General features: G+C 36.4%; 2 protein-coding genes across 10 annotated transcripts in view; one reads left to right on the top strand and one right to left on the bottom strand.

Moving 5' to 3' along the window:
• Window positions 1-5,772, bottom strand: part of Kif20b (kinesin family member 20B) — a 55,112-nt gene extending 49,340 nt beyond the window's left edge. The window contains 6 exon segments of the mRNA XM_033766339.1: window positions 242-426; window positions 1,042-1,180; window positions 1,718-1,834; window positions 1,927-2,013; window positions 4,036-4,183; window positions 5,755-5,772. Of these exon segments, the coding sequence (XP_033622230.1) occupies window positions 242-426; window positions 1,042-1,180; window positions 1,718-1,834; window positions 1,927-2,013; window positions 4,036-4,182 (675 nt within the window). The 5' untranslated portion in view covers window position 4,183; window positions 5,755-5,772.
• A 252-nt stretch (window positions 5,773-6,024) lies between these two features.
• LOC104867682 (jerky protein homolog) overlaps window positions 6,025-21,106 on the top strand; it is a 46,905-nt gene continuing 31,823 nt past the window's right edge. For 5 of the 9 annotated variants that reach the window (XR_004518277.1, XR_781841.2, XR_004518275.1 and 2 more), the window contains exons 1-3: window positions 6,025-6,167; window positions 6,402-6,478; window positions 12,121-12,267. The gene's annotated coding sequence lies outside the window, so the exon portion shown is untranslated. Of the gene's footprint in view, window positions 6,168-6,401; window positions 6,479-12,120; window positions 12,268-14,910; window positions 14,952-21,106 lie in introns of all 9 variants that reach the window. The other 4 variants (XM_010632115.2, XM_010632117.2, XM_033766646.1 and 1 more) reach the window with 4 other exon arrangements.

Genomic DNA, 21,106 nt, shown 5'->3' with positions numbered 1-21,106 from the left:
GCACTTGGGACTAAGGCCGGAGGATCGCTGTGAGTTGGAGACCAGCCTGGGCTACATAGCGAGTTCCAAGTCAGTCTCAACTACACAGTGAGATCCTGTCTCAAAAAGCCGGAAAAAAAAAAAAAAAAAGAAAAAGAAAAAAATTTTGCCAGCACCACAAAGCAACTGGTAATATATGTTGAAACAATCTAGTTTATAAAAAGTAATTACATATATTCTACATACTAAAATACTTGTATACCTCTTTAATTTGTCGAAGTAATGCATTTTTGCCAGCACCTTCTTCTTTCTCTTGGTCCGGTGATAACCGTAAGAATTCTCTAGATCTATGTGGCTTAAGGTTCATCTTTGTGTATAGTCTTTTTTGAAGAGTATCAAGTAATACATTCAAAGTTCGAGGCAGAATGCCAATATTTTCTTCTGTACCTAGAAAGGAAATTTTGTTATACTCTCTCAGACCAGAAGGAAAGTAAGCTAATAAAACTTCCTTTTAGGCTAGCAATAGACAAAAGTAAGCAATTAAAGTGAGAGAAACTGAGAGATGATTCAATTTTTCCATCACTTTGGTCTTCACTGTATTACCAACATTTTCTTGACTATTCTAGGGCAAATTCTGAAATGTTACATTCAGATCAGGCCATAATATTAAGATCTGCAATCATCGATAATCACAAAACATAAAAGTAAAGTGAAATAAGGTCTCACTGGTGATCCAAGCTTAATTCTCTACATCACCTCAACCCTTTTTCTAAATTCTTATCACATTATCCTTTATCAAATGGATAATTTTACAAGTGGATTAAATAAAAGCCATCAGTAATAGGGCCAAGGATGCAACTCAGTGATACAGCCCTTGCCTAGCATGCATAAAGCCCTGGGTTTGATCTCCAGCGCCAGAAAAAAAAAACAAAAAAAAACTAATAATAGAAACATAACTACTAGATGATATATATTAGATGATAGAAACATAACTAATGCAAATTATAAAATACTGTGAGAATATTATTGCTTCTTGTTCCTTTCTAGACAAACAAGATTTACCTTGAAATGTGTATGTCTTTCCTGAATTGGTTAGCCCATAAGTAAAAATCAGCCGACTCTGTCCATTCAAGAGGTCTTTTACTGGCTGCAAAATGCAACCCTGAAAGAATTCTTTCTGTGAAGTTTCTGGGCCAAAAACCTAAGAAAGCATTTTTAACACATCTTTTTAGAAAAATCAAGTAAATAATTGTAATGAGTTCCACCCTGTCTCTCATATTTAACAAACATACAAGATTGGTTTTATAAGATTTTTCTCAAAACAGGCTATATATCCCCACTACCAAAAGTATACCTCAGAATTTAACTTACACCTGCAGGTTTTAGTGATAAGAAATCTAACCCACACAGCCAATCATGTTTTCATCTTAGTTTCAGAATGTTTCCACAAATTTTTTAAAAATTAAGATTACAGTGATTTTTCTCAATCTCCATTATATATTTATAGACCTAAAATTTGAATCTTATTCTTAGGTAAAAATACAAGTGCCAGAGGTCTAAGTTCTATGAGCACAAAATAAATAGTTCAATACAAAAAGGAGGGGAAGAGTAGGGAAGTAGGGGAATAGCTCAGCAGAACACATGCTGTGTATGCCTAATGCACTGGGTTCAACCCCAAGTGCCAACCCCTATTCTATACTGCCCCCACAAAAAAAGTTCCATTTCACAAGGTACTTACTCTGGAAAAAGTGAATTTCTGTGCCATCTGCCCAGAGCTTTTCTCACTTAACCGGCAAAGAATGACTTGAGGATCTTTCAGCAGAACAGTCTGTGTATCTACAACATGCACACAGCCCTACAACATATTGCCAGAATAAATAAGAATAATAGTATTTCGTCTGTTTAATGAAAAGGAAATATTAAAATCCAATTAAATTCAACACAAACCTCAGACTCGTGTTCTTTTTCTGCTTGTGTAAAAGGTCTTATTCGAAGACAAACTTGGAGATAATCTTTGGACTCCAAACTTTTTGCCTAAAGAAGAACAAAACTGTCTTTTCAAAATACAGAAATGACTGTTTATAGATCATTACTCCTTAACACGGCTGATTGGTTACACATAGAATATCTAAGCAGTCATTATTCTATTTCCAACCACTTTATATGCTTTTCTATATTTAAAGAAAATCTCAACAAATCTATTTTAAGTTTTTTGAAGAGGAAAAGGAAATATTTGAAAAGTTAAAACTTATTAGATTGATACAAAATCTGAGTAAATTTCTGTCAAAGAAATTTAATCCATTACCAAACAAAATAATCTTCCACACAAAAAAACAACAGGCCCTGGAAGTTCACTAACAAATTCTCACAAACATTTAAAGGCATAATCATAAAACCACACATAAACTCTTTAATAAAATATAAGAAAACACCTCAAGAAATTTTGAGTTTGACATAATTTGATACCACAATCTGACCAGGATCTTTTCAGAAAAAAATTATAAAACTACGTATCACATTAAGATCAATGCAAAATTTCCCTAACAAAATACTAGGCAATATATAAAACTGGACGATACACCACAACCAAAAATGGTTTATCTCAGGAATACAGTAAGTCAGTTTAGCATTCATAAATCAACTAGGGTAACACACCTAGTTTTAAAAAGTAATTGAAAAGAAACTTAACTCTACACAAATAAAATAAGCAGTTGACAAAATTCAACATCCTTCACAGCAAGAATTCTTAACAAAGTGGAATGGAAACATCCCAATAAAGGGTATTTACAAAAAAATCTATAGCTAATATCAACTTAATTATGAAAGATGAGTAGCAAGATGCAAAACTAAACAGAGATTTCTGTTCATCATTTTTATTCAACATTGAATAGTTCTAGACAGTCCAATAAGTCAAAAATAAAAATTCAATAAACAGAAAACATCCAAATTAGAAAATAAGAAATAAAATTGTGTGTTCACAGACAACATGAGAATCTACCCATACAATACAATAAAAAGGTACTGTAAATGAGTTTAATAATGAGTTTACTAAATGAGGTTAACAATGTTGAGTCCAGCATGGGGTACACACCTGTAATCCTAGCAATTGGGAGGCTGAGGCAAGAGGATTGCCACAACTTCACAGCCAGCCTGGGATATACAGGAGACTAGCCTAGACTACATGGTGAGATTTAAAAAAAAAAAAGTAACATGATAAAAACCAACAGGCCAAATCAACTGTTTTTGTATCTATACTGGAAACACTAAGAAACTGATTTTAAAATGTAACATATTAACAAGAGTCAAAAATTCTTAAATACTGAGAGATGAATTGATAAAAGATGTGACATAAGACTTGTACACAAAACCGCAGATAGATTAATGAGATCAAATTAAAAGGAGTTACACCTTGTTCATTGTTTGATAAATTCAATATTGTTAAGATACATTCTTTTTATAATTGGTCTACAGATTCAATGTAATCTCAAGCTTTTTTTAATTGATAAGTTTATTTTAAAATTCACTTAGAAATATAAAGTGCATAGAAGAGCAAAACTCTTAAAAAAGAAATTTGGAGGACTATCTGATTCTGAGACTTATTTCCATATTACAGTAATTAAAAGTTTCTTACTGGCAGAAGACCTAAGGGCAGGACAAGTATACCTCAAAAGTATTTCACATTTCAGGTTCTAGATCACAATACAGCAAATATCACAATAAAGCAGGTCACACAAATATCCCACTTGTTACTAAGTGTGATTATCAAAGAATGAAACCCCAAAATGCTTTTTCATTTATATTTTTTAAATGCTTACCAGATTATACTTAAGCTGGTCAGACCTGCTATTTGAAAAAAAACCTACTATAGAAAAAAGGATGTACTATATGGAAACTTTTATTTGTTTATTTATTTTTCTTTTTATTTGCAAGAGTTCATGAAAAAGTTACTAAAATACTAAGTTCCCATAAACCCAGAAAGTTTGGGAATCTCTACTGTAGTCACATGCACACATTTCCTCTCAATCATGATAACAAATATAATTATTTTGTATTTACCTCAGCGTTTGAAGAAACTAAGGAAAATTCATGAGAAAGATCAAGTTTGATGCCATCAAAATTTATTTCTGAAGGCCTTTCAACAGGATCAGCACTGAAAACATAGGATGGTCTAGGCACTCCATCTTGATTCAAGTTAGATTCCATTCTGCAACAATAACGACTACATTTTTTTTTTTTTTGGCTCTGAAGACTTTATTTTTTTTTCAGCTTTAATTGAGTTTATTGGTACATTTTAGGGATACAGTAGAGTTTTAGACAACTTTAGTAAGTCACACACCACCCACAACTTAAAAGTCTACAGTCCAGCCCACTACTTCCCTCCAAATAACTATACTTTATAGAAGGAAAATATTTACAGTGCTTCATTTATAACACAATGACTATCAAAGACAAAAATCAAATTTACAGAATCTGAATCAAATAATACTGAACACTGTCTACTACTATTTACACAAGCCAAACTATCAGTAGATCCATCCAAAAGGATTTCCCAAATACATGTAATCTGTTAAGTATGGCAACATTCACTCTTTGCCTGAGCTCCTTTCAGAAATCCCATAGTAAAGAGATCACAGAGTGGCTTAATGACCTTGTGTTATTTTAGTTATTTAGCATCTTCTGAAGAATATTATTTTAACACTTAGAAGTTAAACTCAATTATCTGGAAAATTACTTTACTTAATTATTCCATGTGCAAGTAAAAAGTGAAATGCGTTTGAATACATTTAAACTAGTACTTGACCTGCGGCAGTAACACGAGTTCAATACTCAGTACCACAAAAATACATAGGTACGTTTACAAAACACCCTGACACATCACAGGTCTTAAAATGAATAATGCATCCGTAAATTATTACAAATGAATTAAACATCAAATCACCAAAATAAACTTAAAAGTAACTATCACTGAAAAAATAACATTCAAATACTAAGAATCTACTAAGTTTACAATACCAATCTCAATTTTGTTCTTAGATGAATTTATAAACATCCAGAGCAGTGGTGACTGCTGAACTAGGATTCCTGGCCTGAGAAGGAGTAAAGGGGCATTCAGAGCGTACTTATAACTTGTACACAGCTTTGAGAACCTCAGAACCAAAGCCCTTAATTCAGGAACTAGCAGGCTTAATTCACGATCCCAACTGAAATCTGTATGCAGGATGCATACAATTTCAATATAGCCCGAATAAGCCTATTTTTAGTCATTCAGAGCCCAACTGGTATTTCACACTGAGCTTCTCCATTAAGAGGCCATGTCACCGGCTGAACAAACTACTCATCTCACAGATTCAGGAATGTAAGCATGGCATACAGGCCTATTCTTAACAGAAGCTACTAATGACTGCAATAAAAGATCAATGATTGCAAACTCGCAGTGTCTTCTTACGTGCAAGCAATGTTTTCACAACTACGTTACTGCTGACAATTTACAAATTACCAGTCTTCACAAGCGCGCTAAGAAGTAGGTACTATCTACCTTCTTTAATAGATGAAGAAACCGAGGCCCAAGGAGATTAATAAATTGTCTTTCGTCAATCAGCAAATATGCGGTTGAAACAAGATTTAAACCATAACCCGAGTAGTATGACTCAATCCTCACCACGCCCCACAGCTCTAAAACTCTTTCCTGAGGGGCGTTTCGAACCACGACGGAATATGTGAACATTGCTACAGCTATTTCTCCGCCTTAGGCTTGCTATACACCCAGTCACCCACCTCCTCTTTCTTCTCTTCCTCCTCACCCTCACCAGTACCGCCTCACCTACAACACTGGAGACCTAAGGACCCGCGAGCAGCACCGCGATGTTTTCGTTTCCAAATTCAAACAATGGCGGCTACAGCACCGCAGTGGATGCTGGGAGTGGGCGGGGCTCCGGCGGGCACTCCGGGACACCGGCTTCCTGTGCGGGCTCTCAACTGGCTCCCGGAAGAAGCTTTCAAATTTGAGGGCGGGTATTGGAATGTCAGGCGACCAATGGGCAGAGACGGACTCCTGGGCGGTCCTAGAGCGGAGGTTCTAGTTTCTCTCACGGCTGGGCTCTGCTACCTTAGCTATCACCTGTAGTTGGCCGGAATGCGGATGGATCTTCGATTCCGTTCTTGTGACAAGATACAGCTGAGCCGACCAGGTGAGGCCACTGCCGTCGCATTTAGGGGCGGAAACCCCCAGAGACGCAGAACAATGGCGGGCTAGTCACCTATGGGTTCTGCCCAGCATGGCCAGAAAAAAACTCTTCACCGGATCCGGGGTTGCTCTCCTCGCGGTTTGAAGTGCCCGTCGTCGAAAGTGACCCTCATGAGCGAAACAAATTTTTCCTAGAATAGATTTGTATGAGCATTTTTTTTCTTTTTCCTTTCTGAAGGTATAAAGCAGCTACCGCTGCAAGGCGTTGTACTGTGCCAGTCTTGTCATAGGCAAAGCCTTTGCTGTACCCGAAATGTAAGTGCCAATGTATCATCTCTGCTTCTTTGAGCTTACTACTTCTTACTGTTACAATCATACAACAATTTGCTACGTAGGATGTCTCCTCGCTGTACTTCATTTTACAGAAAAATAACTGCTAACAAAAACTGAGCGTTTTCCTTATGCCACTTATGCTAAACTTGTAAAATGAGTTGTCTCACTGATCCTGGGAACAACCCTTTGAGGTAGGTGTTATTGTTACCCCATTTTATAAATTCTGAGGAAACTAAAGTTCACGATATTAACTAGTGGGCTTAAGGCAAATAGGTCTGGGATTTAAATTCAGCCAAAGGGTATCAGAACCCACCCCCTTACATATGGTCTTATTTTCAACTATTTTACTTGAAACACCTAGTTTGATGAGCTTCCTATCTTCCTGTGTTTGTCATGCTGTATTTACATCTCCATCACCTACCCTTTCCTCACTAACTTGCCACTGTCTCTATACTCGATTTGTCTTTCTCCACAAAATAATCAAATTTGAGGTGAACCAGTTTGGAGTGGAAAAGAGGATTTGGGGTGAATCCTCTGAAAATGATATAAAAATAAAAAAAGAAAAACAGATATAAAAAGGGAAAAAAATAGAAATGTTTTTCATCCCAGACTTGGCACACAATTCTTTAGTGAGCTCAATGTCAAAGTCTCAATTGCTCCTTCAGGCCTGAGTTGTACTTTCTTTTACATCTCACAACATCTTACTGCTTTTACTAGCCACTGAGTGCCAGCTCTTGAGTCCTCTGCTACATTTATTGTTTGGGAAATACTTGTTGAAAACCTGCTATGTGCTCAGGCATACAGATGCAGAAAAAGATGAGCATAAAAATATACCAACCATCAAGGGGCTTATATTCTAACGGGAGAGATAATCATCTTAGAATACAAATAATTGAGAAATTATAACTGTACTGCGTGCCTTTAAGGAAATGTTCTTATAGCTGTAAGATGTTTTCCAGAGGAACCTGAGCCAATGTTTGATCTGCATCTTTGAGGATCTTTAAGGATCCTCAAAGTTAACCACGTTAAGAAAGTGAACATTCCAATCAGAAGGAACACTGTACCACCCATGGAAGAAGGGAGGAAACAAAAGTCAGATGGATTTTTGGTTATCTTATTCCAGTTCCCACAGCATTCCACAATAGAATGTTTCACCCACACAAATATTTTCACCTTGATTTTTTTTTTTATTTTAGTTTTTTGAGACAGGGTCTCCCTGTTCAGGCTGGCCTTGAACTCACTATGTAGCCCAGGCAGGCCTCAAACATCCAGTGATCCTCCTGCCTGAGCCTCCCCAGTGCTCAATTACAGGTGTGTGCTACCATTCCCAGGATTTTGAGTGTGTGTGTGTGTGTGTGTGTGTGTGTGTGTATTTTTAGTTTTTTGTCCACCTTGAAACAGTATTCATTTGGCTGCTGGGTTCTCACTCATTTTGTACTCATAACCTCCTTAGCTACTCATTTTAATCTCTTTTCTGTCTCTTCTACTCAAACTAAATTGTAGGAATCTTCAATTCTTTCCACCCCAACCACCACCTTTTATTCTTTCCTCCATAGTTTTCCTCTTGAAAGCCTTTTCAGCTGTTAGGAGTTGAAATAGCATCTTTATAAAATCTGACACCTAAATTCCTTTTTTCCCAACCTGCCCTCAGGTCTCCAATTAGATGGAAATATCCTAGAACCCAGTTAGATCTCCAACTGAATATGTGACAGATATCTCTACTTCAAAATATTCAAGTGTAGGACTCTAGTTTTTCTATTAGAAAACCCAAGTCTTACTCTTCAAAATCTAAGTAAATGGCACTACTGAGTGGGCCAGGGATTTAGCTCAGTGGCACCAAACCTGCCTCACAGGTGCAAGGTTGTGAGTTCAATCCCTGGTACCAGAAAAAAAAAAGCGGGGGGGGGGATTTAGCTGAGTGGCACCATGCCTGCCTCGCAAGATCCTGAATTCAATCCCTGGTACCAAAGGGGGAAAAAAATGAACAAAATGGCAAAACTGTCTACTAGGTTTTTCAAGGCAAAGAATCATTATGAATCTTCCTTTACCTCACCAGTCTCATCAAGTTCCTAAACAAATGCATCTCTTTTACTTTCAGGGATTTTATTTCCCTTTTCAAATTTTTCCCTTTTTTGTTGGTTATAGAGATTAATGGGTTTCATTTTGGCAGATTTGTATATGCACATGACATACTTTGGCCATTTTTATACTCCCAATCCCAGAATCCCCCTCGCCCTAACTTCCTTTCTAGTTTCACATGGGGATGGAGGGATCAGTGTGTGTTTTCAGATTTTAAGTGAACTAAATACTAAATACTCCCTTATCATTTCATTGTTCAGACCACCACAGCCTCCCCCTGGTCTTCATGATTCAGGTCCTATACCTCTCCACGCTATTCATCATAGGGCTACCAAACTAATCTGAAATGAAGATTATTATGCCCTTGCTTAAAGCCTTCCAGTGACTTTTTAGAAATAAATCTTGTTTGTACTGTTAACCAAAAAAAAGCAGCAAAAAATACAGTAGTCTCATCTTATCCATATTGTCACTTTCCAAAGTGAGCCCACAACCAGTTGTGCTCAAAATAAGTGTTGTCAGAATGTCAGTAACAGCCTAATCCACATCACGATGCCTATGCCATGCACCTTGCTTCATTTCATCATGTCAGCATTGTATCTCACATTGTTACAAGAATGAGTAGAGAGAGATATCACATTCACATTAACTTGTTACAGTATGTTGTCATGATTCTATTTCGTTATTGTGAATCGCTTACTGTGTCTAATTCATAAATTCAAAGTTATCATAGCAATGCATATGCTGTAACATAATGTATATATCTGGATTTCTAATCCATAGCTCCTGGCTTATCACTCCCTCTCCACGGCAGGCCATAGAAACAAAAATTTCTCTTCCCCAAGATAGCACATAGAAACTAATCTCCCACTGGTCTGTCTTAGTGCTGGCTATACAGAAATTCTCTGATTTTCCTTCTCTAGTAGTAAGTTGTAAGACCCTTATTTCAAACAGAGGAATGTCCAGGAGGAAAGAATATTACACAGAAAGGCCAAGAAGAATCTTTATTAGATCATACTCTTTGTGCAATTACATTTCTCTATGGTTGTCCGTGCTCAGTCATTCCTATGCAATGAAGTTTCCGTAAAATCCTGAAAGGACAAGGTTCCGAGAACTTTTATTTTTATATTTTTTCTCATTGAGTTAATTGGTACATTTTAGGTACACGGTACAGTTATCAGAGAGCTTTTAGACAGCTGAATACATGGAAGCTTGTAAGAAGGTGAACAACAGCTCACCATATGTGAGGAGGTTGGCACATTCCAACTCCATAGGGACAAAAGCTCCTGAGCTTGGGGCTCTTTCTGACCTTACCCCATGGTCTCTTCATCTGGCTGCTTATTTGTATCCTTGAAAATATCCTTTATAATAAACTAATAAATTTAAGTATCACATTTCCCCGTGTTCTGTGAACCACTCTAGCAAAATTAAACCCAAAGAGAGTGTCTAAAGAACCCTAACTGTACCTGGTAATTCAGAAATTCTGGGAACCTAGACTTGCAACTAGGTCTGAAGTGGAGGTGGTCTTACAGGACAGCTCTCCACTTGTTTGATCTGATGTTATTTCCAATACATAGTGTCGGAATTGAATTAGAGGACACCCATCTGATGTCCACTGCAAAATTGTTTGCTTGCTTGCTGGTGAGGCAAAATTCCCTCAAATTCCAGGATCATAAAAGTAATCAATGTTATCAGCACATGATACAAGAAACTGTTTGTTTTTTCAATTTAACAAGTTAAAAAAAAATAGATGTATATATATTGACTGAAAGGTAGTTGGAGAATAAGATATTAACACTATGCTGAAGAATCACACCACAGACTATTTCTTAATTGTCAACAAAAAGTAATTTTACAATGAAGGTATTTATTAGACATATCTTAACCAAGTAAAGATATTTGTGCCAGAAATGTTTAGTAGGAACCTAATCTGAGGAAACAGAAAGAGACCATTGCATATATCCTGGAGTCAGGTGTGGCAACCCACCTCTAATCGCAGCACAAAATTTTAAAAGGGCTGGTTGAAGCAAGAGGATTAGAAGTTTGAGCACATTCTGGGCAATTTAGGAATTTAGCCAGACCCTGTTTTAAAATAAAAAACAAAAAGATCTGGGTTTATACATCAGTGCAAAAGGCCCTGTGTTCATTCAATCCCTGTACTGTTGAAAGAAAAAAAAATAAGCCCTTCAAAATTGTCAGTGTTATTACCAGAACAACAAAACAAAGTAGAAGACAACTTTAATCAAGAGAAAAACCCTAAATGAAAATCGAGAATTTTTTTTTTTTTTTTTTTTTTTTTTTTTTTAGATAGTGTCTCCCTGTGTAGTTCAGGCCTGCTTTGAACTCGCTATGTAATCGAGGCTGGCCTCAAACTGGAAGCAGTCCTGCTTCAGCCTCCCAAATGCTGGGATTACAGGCATGTGCCACCACACCCAGCTGAAATTCATGAATCTTAATTGGTTCATAGAATTTTTTTAAAACTCCAAAAGGCATTTGATAGCTAATTGGAGAAATTTAAATATGGACCCCATTAAATGCTACTGGATCCATTTTAAATTGTTTGCATATAACAATGAATTTGTGACTATGTAGAATTTCTTTATTTTTAGAATATATTTGCTGATCTATTCAGCAACAAAGTGTCTGCAACTTATCTTCAAAGGATCTGACAAAAAATAGAAGCCAGGTATGGTAACACATACTTGTAATTCCACCTACGTATTTAGACACTTAGGCAGGAGAATACTAAGTCCAAGGCCAGCCTAAGCATCTTAACAAGATTCTATCTCAAAAAGTGCTGGAGATGTAGCTCAGCACTCAGTGTATTCAATCCTCACTACTGCAAGTAAACAAATAAATAGAGCATCTAGAAGGCAAGTATAATGGTATACATTCTTTCAAATTTTAAACATAACTTTGAAATTTTCTACAAGAAGAAATGGGGGGGAGGAATAAGTTTTTCATCTATCTTGGCTTTTCGAGTCCTGCATGTCAGGACTTCACTGGGTATCTGAAACATCACATTCTTTCCAGCAAGTATGAAGTTTTGCATGGGTTCTTCTCTTTATGTGAATTCTCTCTTCCCCATCCATTAGATTGCTCTTTTCTCTTCCTCCCTTGGAAATCACCTGAAGTATTGCTTTTTTAAAAAATATTCTGTTTTATCTCAAGTGGATCCTCACATTTATTTGCAGATTTTTAATTACACTTTTATACTTATTACAACTAATAATTACTATACTTTTTGGTTGTTTCTCCTCTTCATAAAGTATAAGTGCTGTAAGTATAAAAACTGTGTTTCTGTTGGCCACTGATGGATCCTCAGTGACTATAAATACAAGGACATGGCAAGCGAACATATTTATTGATCAGTGAATAAAAGCTGATGTGGCTGCTAGGGAGACTACGAGGAGGAGTGTATTTGGAAGGACTCACCAAGGCCAGACCCTCAGCCTTAGCCAAATTATAATTAGGATTTTTTGAAATGCTACTGGATTGTTTTAAGGATAAACAGTGTAGAATCCAATCTGCATCTCTCTTTTTAAAAGATTAATCTCCTGGAGAAGAGAAAAAAAGCCACCAACGAGGATGCTATTTGACCAGTTAGGAACCTACTATAGTCATACCAGCAAGACATGGTGATGTGGACTTGGGAGATGGCAGAGTATCTACAAAACAGAAGACCAATTTCAGAGGTATTTTTTTCCTACATTTCCCATTTCAGCATCAGCTACTAGGTTTTGCCTTAAAGACACAAAGCCAATGTGACTGGAAAATTCTTTGTCTTTGAAGTGAACATTTTCTAAATTATATCAAGATGATTTCTTACGCCTCTATTGGTATTGTGAATTTGATTCCAGACCACCACAGAAAAGCAAATGCCACAATAAAATGCTGCATAAAATTTTTGGTTTCCCAATGAGTATAAAAGTTGTGTTTACACTATGCTGTCATCTGCTAAGTATGTGATAGCATTGTCTTTAAAAATGTATATCCCTTAATTCTTAAAAATACTTTCTTGCTAAAAGTTGCTAATAATGAACTGAGATTTTGGTGAGTGGTAATATTTTTGCTGGTGGAGGGTTTTGTCTCAGTATTGATGGCTGCTGACTAATCAGGGTGATGGTCACTGTGAAGTGACAATTTTAAAAATAAGAATGAAAATTGCCACATCAATTGACTCTTCCTTTCACAAATGACTTCTTTGCAGCATACAATAATGTTTCATAGAACTTTACTCATAGTAGAACATCTTTCAAAATGAGACTGAATTCTCTCAAACTCTGCCAGTACTTTAGGAACTAAATTTATGTAATATTCTAATTCCTTTGTTGTCATTTCAGCAACATTCACAACATATTCACTAGGAGTAAATTTTATCTCAAAAAGCCATTTTCTTTGTTCAACCCTAAGTCATGGTGATCCTCCTGCCTCTGCCCCCCAAGTACTGGGATTACAGGTGTGCCCCATCACACCAGGTAATCCAGATACCACTTCTAATTCTAGGTCTCTAGCCATTTCTACCACATCTGTAGTGACTTCCTCTACTGAATCCTGAGTCCCTCAAAATCAAAACTTGGAATCATCTTCTTCTTAACTCCTGTTCAGATGTTTTGACTTCCTACAGCAAGTCATAAATGTTCTTAAAAGAATCTAGAATCATGAATCCTTTCCAGAAGGTTTTCAATTTGTTTTGTACAGATCCAGCAAAGAAATCGCTATCTATGGCAGCTATCGCCTTACAAAATGCATTTCTTAAATAGTAAGAGCTAGGAAGGTGAAATTACTCTTTGATCCATGGGCTATAAGTTGTATCATCAGACATGGAAACATGAATGTATGTCTCTATCAGAACTCTTGGGTACATTGTCAATGAACAGTAATATTTGGAAAGGAACCCCCCCTTTTAAAAAGTATCCTTTATTTTTTTGGGAAAGAGATCTTTTCTATTTCTTTCTAAACAGTAAGTCTTAACAGTTAGCTTGAAATACTTAGTAGACCACAATATAAGCAGATGTACTGTCATTTAGACCTTGTTGTTCAAACAGTAGATTTAGTATAATTCTTAAGAACCCTAAGGTTTTCAAAATGACAAATAAGCACCGGCTTTAACTTAAAGCCACTAGTTACGTGTGAGCCTCTAGTGAGAGACTCAACCTGTCCTCTGAAGTTTTGAAACCAGGCATTCACATCTCTGGTTATAAGACTTCCATATTTTCTGATATAAAGGCTGTTTTGTCTACACTGAGAATGATTTGTTTAGTGTCACCAGCTTCACCCAGATCTTAGCCAATCTAGATAACTTGCTCTAACTTCTCCAGCAGCAATTGCTCTTTTACCTTGTACTTTATGTTTTGGAGATGGCATCTTTCCTGAAACCTTATAAACCAACTTTTACTAGTTTCAGACTCTTTGGTTACTTCCTTCTCTCAGCATAGAATTGAAGAACTTTAGGGACTTTCTGTGAGTTAGGCTTTCAATAAGGAAAATTGTGGCTGGTTTGATCTTCTCTCCAGACCACTGAATCTTTCTCCATGTCCACAATAAGACTGTTTCACTTTCTTGTAGTTTATGTGTTCACTAACGTGTGAATTTTACCTGTTTTGAGAATTTTTCCCTTCCATTTGTAACTTGGCTCACTGGTGCAGGGGGCATAGCATCAGCCTGTCTCATTTTGTGACATGTCTTCCTCACTGTACTTAAGCGTTTCTAGCTTTTCAGTTAAAGTGAGAGATGTGCTGTTCTTCTTTTCACTTGAAAACTTAGGGGTCTCTGTAGGGTTATTAAAATTGGCTTAGAACCAGGGATTTAGCTTGGTGGTGCCACACCTGCCTCACAAGCTCAAGTCCTGAGCTCAATTCCTGATACCAAAAAAAAAAATTTTTTTTAGCCTAATTTCATTATTGTTGTGTCTCATAGAATAAGGAGGCTTGAAGAGAGAAAGAAAACAACCAGTCATTGGAGTACCCAGAATAGAAACAACATTTATCAATTTAAGTTCATTTATATAGGTGAGATTCATGGTGCCCAAAAACAGTGACAGTAGTAACGTTAAGATCATTGATCACAGATTACCATAACATACAATAATGAAAAAATTTTAATGATGGAAAAATGCCACCAGTAGACTTCTTTGACATAGTATTACCACAAACCTTCAATTTGTTTAAAAAAAAATCACGATATCTACAAAGTGCAGTAATACAAAGCATAATACAATAAGATGAACTTTAATAGCTAACTTTCTGTGTACCAGATACTATTCTATGCAATTTATAACCATTTTCATTCTAAGAGCAACTATAAAGTGATTTGTTGTTATTATTCCTACTTAACAGAGGAAGAAATGAGGACATAAAGCTATTAAGGAATAATAAAGGTATGTACTTCATAAAGATGTTAAGAAGATTAATCAGTTAATATTAATAGTATAGTAATTCTAAAACCTGGCACTTAATAACATGCTTAAATTTGCTTAATTAGTAAACAATGGAATTGCAGTACTAACCTGGGAAGTTTGGTTCCAGGGCCTGTACAATTAAACACTGCATTCTGCTGCTTCCCAAAGTTAAGATCCAATACCCCTGGGATTCTATTAAGGAAGGACTGGAGTGCATAAATCCTCCTGGAAAGCCACCTCCAATAGTAGGACTAAAGCCATTTGTTTTTCATCTTGAAAACTATATGTTATTGATTAAAAAGTATTGCATACAGGTTCAAAAATTTATCAAATAACAGCCGGGCGTGGTGGCACATGTCTGTAATCCCAGCACTTGAGAAGCTGAGTCAGGAGGATCGCTGTGAGTTGGAGACCAGCCTGGGCTACATAGTGAATTCCTGGTCAGTCTCAACTACCTCGTGAGACCCTGTCTCAAAAACAAACAAACAAACAAAAAATTATCAAATAACTACTGTGTGCCAGATGTCTTTACCCTTAAGAAGCCTAAAACAACCTTTTCTCAGTCTGGGGTTTCAAGACAGACTTAATCCCTCATGTCTTAAAGGAACCCTTGTATATAATATATTAACTTCTCTCCTGTACATTTAAAATGGTACTAGTTCTACACCATCTTGAGAAAATTGAGACAAACACAATTGTGAAGTAATGTGAAAAATGCTGTAGTAGAAGTATAGAGTACTTGGAGCAGAGCGAGTGTAGCACAGAAGTACTGGCACTAAGTCAGGAATGGTGGTGCACATTCATAATCCCAGCACTTTGAAGCCTGGGGCAGGAGGATAGCCTCAATTTTCAGGCTACATAGTAAATTCAAGATCAGACAGGACTACACAGCAGACTCTGTCTTAAAATAAAACCAAACAAAACAACAGTAGTGGCTGTAAAGTCACAGACTTTTAATTTGCATATAAGCTGCCTCCAGGGAGTGATCCCAGGAAGGATATTTAATTTCTGCAAGTCTCATAAAGTTCTTAAGAGAATTAAAATAACACAGCCAAGTCATTTAGTACAATCCCAGGCATGCAGCAGATTTCATAATGCTGATTATTTGCTTTTTTTTTTAGACGGGGTCTCACTATGTAGTTCAGGCTATTCTTGAACTCACTCTATCGCTGAGGCTGACCTCAAATTCATGGCATCCCCCTCTCTCTGCCTCCGAAATACTGGGGTTGCAGGTGGGTGCCACCAGGCCCAGCAGTGGAGGTCATTTTTATTAAGTCTGTTGATTAAGTCACTAGAATGCCAGCTGAGTGTCTGCCTTAGACCACTATAGCCTTCATACGTTATAGCTATGTCTTACACATAACCAATATTCAATTACTATTTTTATTTAATAAATGACATCTACCAGGAAAAATGTTTTTTAACTAGTAGGCTAAAATGAACAATGAGACTTGCCAGTAAAGTACAGGAGAAAGGCACTCCAAGCAATGGAAAGACATGAAGCAATGAAGAAAAGGCAAGAACACACAAAAGCTTCAAAAACTGTAAATGCGTACATACTTCAGTATGACTAGGTACAGCTTAATGGCAGATAAAGAAAATACACAGGAAACTACACACTAGGTCATCAAGGAATCTCTACAATATGCTAAAAAAAAAGATGGAATTAAATTCTATAAGATCAGAGATTGTGCCCTGCAAAGGTATAAATAGAAAGTAGAAAAAGATAACCAACAGAAAGGCCTATGTCTATAAAATATCAGTCTTACAAAGTAGGAGTCAAAGTAGGAAGAGCTTGGCTGTAGCTCAGTGCTAGTGTTTGCCTAGCATGAGCCTTGGGTTCCATTCCTAACAACACCACACACACATATGCACAGGTAAACACGCGTGCTCGCACACAAACACACACACACACACACACACACACACACAAATAGAAATGAAGAAAAATCTGTAAGTTTAATACTTAAAGATGTAAGGTAACCAATAGAGGGAGAAAAAATAACTGTCTTGAAATAAATGTGTATCATTGTACAAAATAAATAGACAATAGTCTATGCTTAATACATGAAGAAATAACATTAAGGGCATTTTATTTTAAAGATATCTGTAGTATCTGCCAAAAACTAAAAACAAATTATAAAATTGGTTGCTTCTGGAAAGTAGGACTGGATGTGCAAAAGGGGAGGTCTTTTTATTTGGAGCTCTTTTTAAATTTGTACTGAACATTTTAAAGCTGTATTATTTCAGAGAGAAGGAACATTCATTCATTTATTAAGCATTTACTCCATCAGGGTGTGAAATTACATCACATCCTCAGTGAAGGACACCCCAGTCCTGACCCTGCACAGACTGCATCATTAGCCATTTTTAGAACACATATTGCTATAAACTAGTGCTTGCCTGAGAGCTCCTGTGCTTTTTTTTTTTTTTTTTTTTTCAAAATGTTTTTGCATGACTAACTTCTTCCCATTTGGGGCGAGGTGTTTTGAGGCAGGGTCTCCCTTTGTAGTTTAAGCAGGCCCTGAACTCACTATGTAGCCCAGGCTAGCCTCAAATTTAAAGTGATCCTCCTGCCTCAGCCTCTTGAGTGCTGGGATTACAGACATGCGCCACCATGCCTGGCTCCATTATTCTTAATTATACTATCCTCAAAGAGGCTATTTACCAGCCTTTCCTGAAGTTGTTCCCTTTACTCCCCAGCCAGTTACCTCCTATCAAATTGGCCCATTTTACTTTCTTCATAATACTTAAGGTAACTGAAATTATCTTATATATGCTATGTCTTCCTGATTATGGTATCAGTTTATAAAACAAAGACTTTAATCCAATTTGTTCATTACTAGAGCTCTAGAATAAAACTGAGCCTAACACATAGAAGCTGCTCAATTAATATATGTTCTGTGAATAAAGTCTTACAGATATCATAGCACTCCAGCATCGTTGTAACTCCTTGAAAGCAGTGAGAGTATCTCTCTCCCTCTTTTTTCTTTTCTTTTCTTTTTTTTTTTTTCATCCTCAGTATCTAACACCGAATCTGGTTTCAAAATATGAACTAAATATTTACAGTTTATATTAGATAGTCAATAAAAGTTCATTGCTCAGATGTATGAATAGGTTTTCTTATATACCTTTTTTTTTTTTAATTTTTTGAGACGGGGTCTCACTATGTAGTTGAGACTGACCTGGAACTCACTTTGTAGCCCAGGCTGGTCTCGAACTCACAGCAATCCTCCTGCCTCAGCCTCCCGAGTGCTGGGATTACAGGCGTGTGCCACCACGCCCGGCTATATACCATTTTAATTAATCTTAACACCTTGGTATTTTGTTGTTGTTGTTGTTGTTTTAGTGTACATGTATGTATACATAAATACAAACCAAGTAGAGGTTTTCCACCATCCAGACCGTTATAATTGCCAGAACTGTGGCTTTCATTCTAATTCATCTTTGGCATGCTCTAATAGTGAAGGAACTCACACTATTTTTAAAAGGATCATGAGCATCTTAGACTATTTACAGAGAAGATTCAGGTAGAAACTTAGGAAAGCCTTAGGGTACAAGTGGACATCCTTCACCTGGGTGAGCTAAGAGGCCTACTCTAGATGACTATAATGACCTGACAGTGATGACAACAGCACCTGTGGCTCCTCTACCCAAAGTGGCATGTTTATTCCAATGTTAAGAGGTGAATTGGCTTATAGATAGTTCTCCAAAACTGGCCGATGACCATCTCTCCACCAGGTTCCCTACTTACTCTTCTCTTCTTAGAAAAGTCATTCAAATAAATACTATTTCTTTGTCTTTGTACCACTGATATAATAATCTCAGTTCTCCACAAGTCAGTACAAATGCCTCTGCAGCAATATTGGGGGCAAGAAAGAAAAGCACAGCACTAACATTTCAAAATTTTTCCTCACTGTACATTAATACTGCAGATAGGAAAAACCACGTCACCCCCTGGATCATGCATTCAGACAAGATCGGGTGCGTTCAGGATGATATTGCCATGGACTGGATTATCCATTCAGAATTACCAAAACAGAACTACTTAAAATCAAAAGGGCACTATTTATAGATCATGGATTACATTGGCTTGGAAATAGCACAAGGTGGTGTAAGTGGACTGCACATATACATTCTTCAACAACCATCTCAGACTCCTGTGTGTCCGTGTAATTCCAGAATTTTATATCTGATTAACTGTTTCAGCTTTCTAACTTCCTCAGAAAGAAGTATTATGTTAATATGACCTTTGTTATTTTAGAAAATATTATCTTTAGTGTCTGCTTTTGAGATTACTTGGAGAAATAATGGTCTCACGAATAGTCTCTTTATTTTTGGTTAAGGAAAGCCAAAAATCACTAATGAATTATAAAATAATAAGATCAATTTCATTAAATCCTAAAAAAATGTAGTCTCTGCTATATGCACACAAGTCTTTCATAATATTAGAAGAAGGAAGGAAAGGATAAAAGAAGAAGGGCAGAAAAAAAATAAGAAGGTAAGAAAAATGTATTTTTAGTTTTTTTTTTTTTTTTAGTCATCTAAGACTCCTAAGTCTTAAGTCACAAAAGTATAGCATATTAGAAATATAAAGCAACCTACAAATGATCTGGTTGGACTTTTTTATTTAAAAGGGAGGAAAATGAAGACCATGAAAAATTAATTAACATGTTCAATTACTCAACATTAGTAGCAGAAGCAGAATATGAACACACACGATATAACCAATTGTTTTTTGTGTGCTAGAGATCGAACCCAGGGCTTCACACATGCTGGGAGAGTGGTCTCCTACTAAACTATATTCCCAGCCCCCATGAAATAAATCTTAAAAAATTTTATGTATGGGTTTCATGAGTGCACCTTGAAGAATTTGCTGTTCCTAAAACATGGTCATACTAATAAGTAAATCAGGATTGCTATTACTACTGTTTAGGCTCTTTGGAGGTACTTTTCTTACTGACTAATGACAAGTCATAGGATGAATAGTATTTTTTTAAAAACAGCCAAAAAGAACTGTTTCTTTAAAAAATATTTTTCAGGGGCCAGGGATTTAGCTCAGTGGTTCTGCCTCCTACCTCGCAAGTGCAAAGATCCGAATTTGATCCCTGGTAGCCCCCCCAAATTTTTTTTTTCATTTTTTAAACTTTGTTTTGCTATTATGGGACACTCTGTAAAGCAAATTGCATACTCCCAAAACGGAAGAATCAGAGTCATCTCTGCTGCCTGTTCTAATTCAGAGTATCCCAAAATACCTTGGTTCTAAAGCAACACTTTACCATTTACAGAAATGTTTAAGAAAGACAGCATTAAGCATTTTTTCAACTTCTTTTTATTAGTATGTTTTTGCAGTACATAATGATTACATTCCTTGTGGGGAATTGGTACATGTACATAACACACCTTAATTCTTTTTTATCCTCTTCATCCTTACCCTCCACCTCTTGGTTACTCATTAATGGGTTTTATGTGCTTTAATTACTGAAGGATGTTTCCCCAAAACAAATAATTTGAATTATTTCTTTAATGGGCAGGAAAATGAAGATTCTTTTCTTTTATGTAGGAGAAAGGACTATAATGAAGGGAGAGATAGTAATGCAGAAAGTTTGCTAGAAATGAAAGTAAGAGAATATTAAGAAACAAGTAGGATTTCATGGCTGACCAGATAGGTGGCTGACAGTCTGTCACATTGAAGTTTGGATACTGGGCAAGGTCAAGGTAACTATTGAGTGTGATGCTTCTTAATGTTAGCTTCTCTGTGTGACACTGTGACACACAAAATGTACCAAATAAGGGGTGGTACTTTATTATTACAATCTAATGGGAAAGGGCAATATAGAAAAAATAATGTATATTCTAACCCAACAAACAAATATGATATCTTTCTCTCTTGTTAGTTTTTATACATTTCTCACATTTTTATTTACTGGATTTTAAAATCTTCTGGGTAATTGGGAACCGTGCTTGACTTATTTTTATAGACCTCTCAACGCAAAGGATTGGTCTTGCACCGAATGGGAAAATACAGAGACCTGGGATTGAATGAAAAGTCTTTAGAGTTTTGTTATATAGCAGGCATTTGTTGAAGGTCTAAAAATAAGGATGACAAAAATGAGGAAGAAAAGCTGGCTCCC

The sequence above is a fragment of the Fukomys damarensis genome, unplaced genomic scaffold (genome assembly GCF_012274545.1).
Source record: "Fukomys damarensis isolate Sample0158 unplaced genomic scaffold, DMR_v1.0_HiC HiC_scaffold_20, whole genome shotgun sequence".
In the NCBI taxonomy this organism is placed as follows: Eukaryota; Metazoa; Chordata; class Mammalia; order Rodentia; family Bathyergidae; genus Fukomys; species Fukomys damarensis.
Note: the sequence above shows the minus strand (reverse complement) of the source record. Positions and strands in the feature narration are given on the sequence as shown.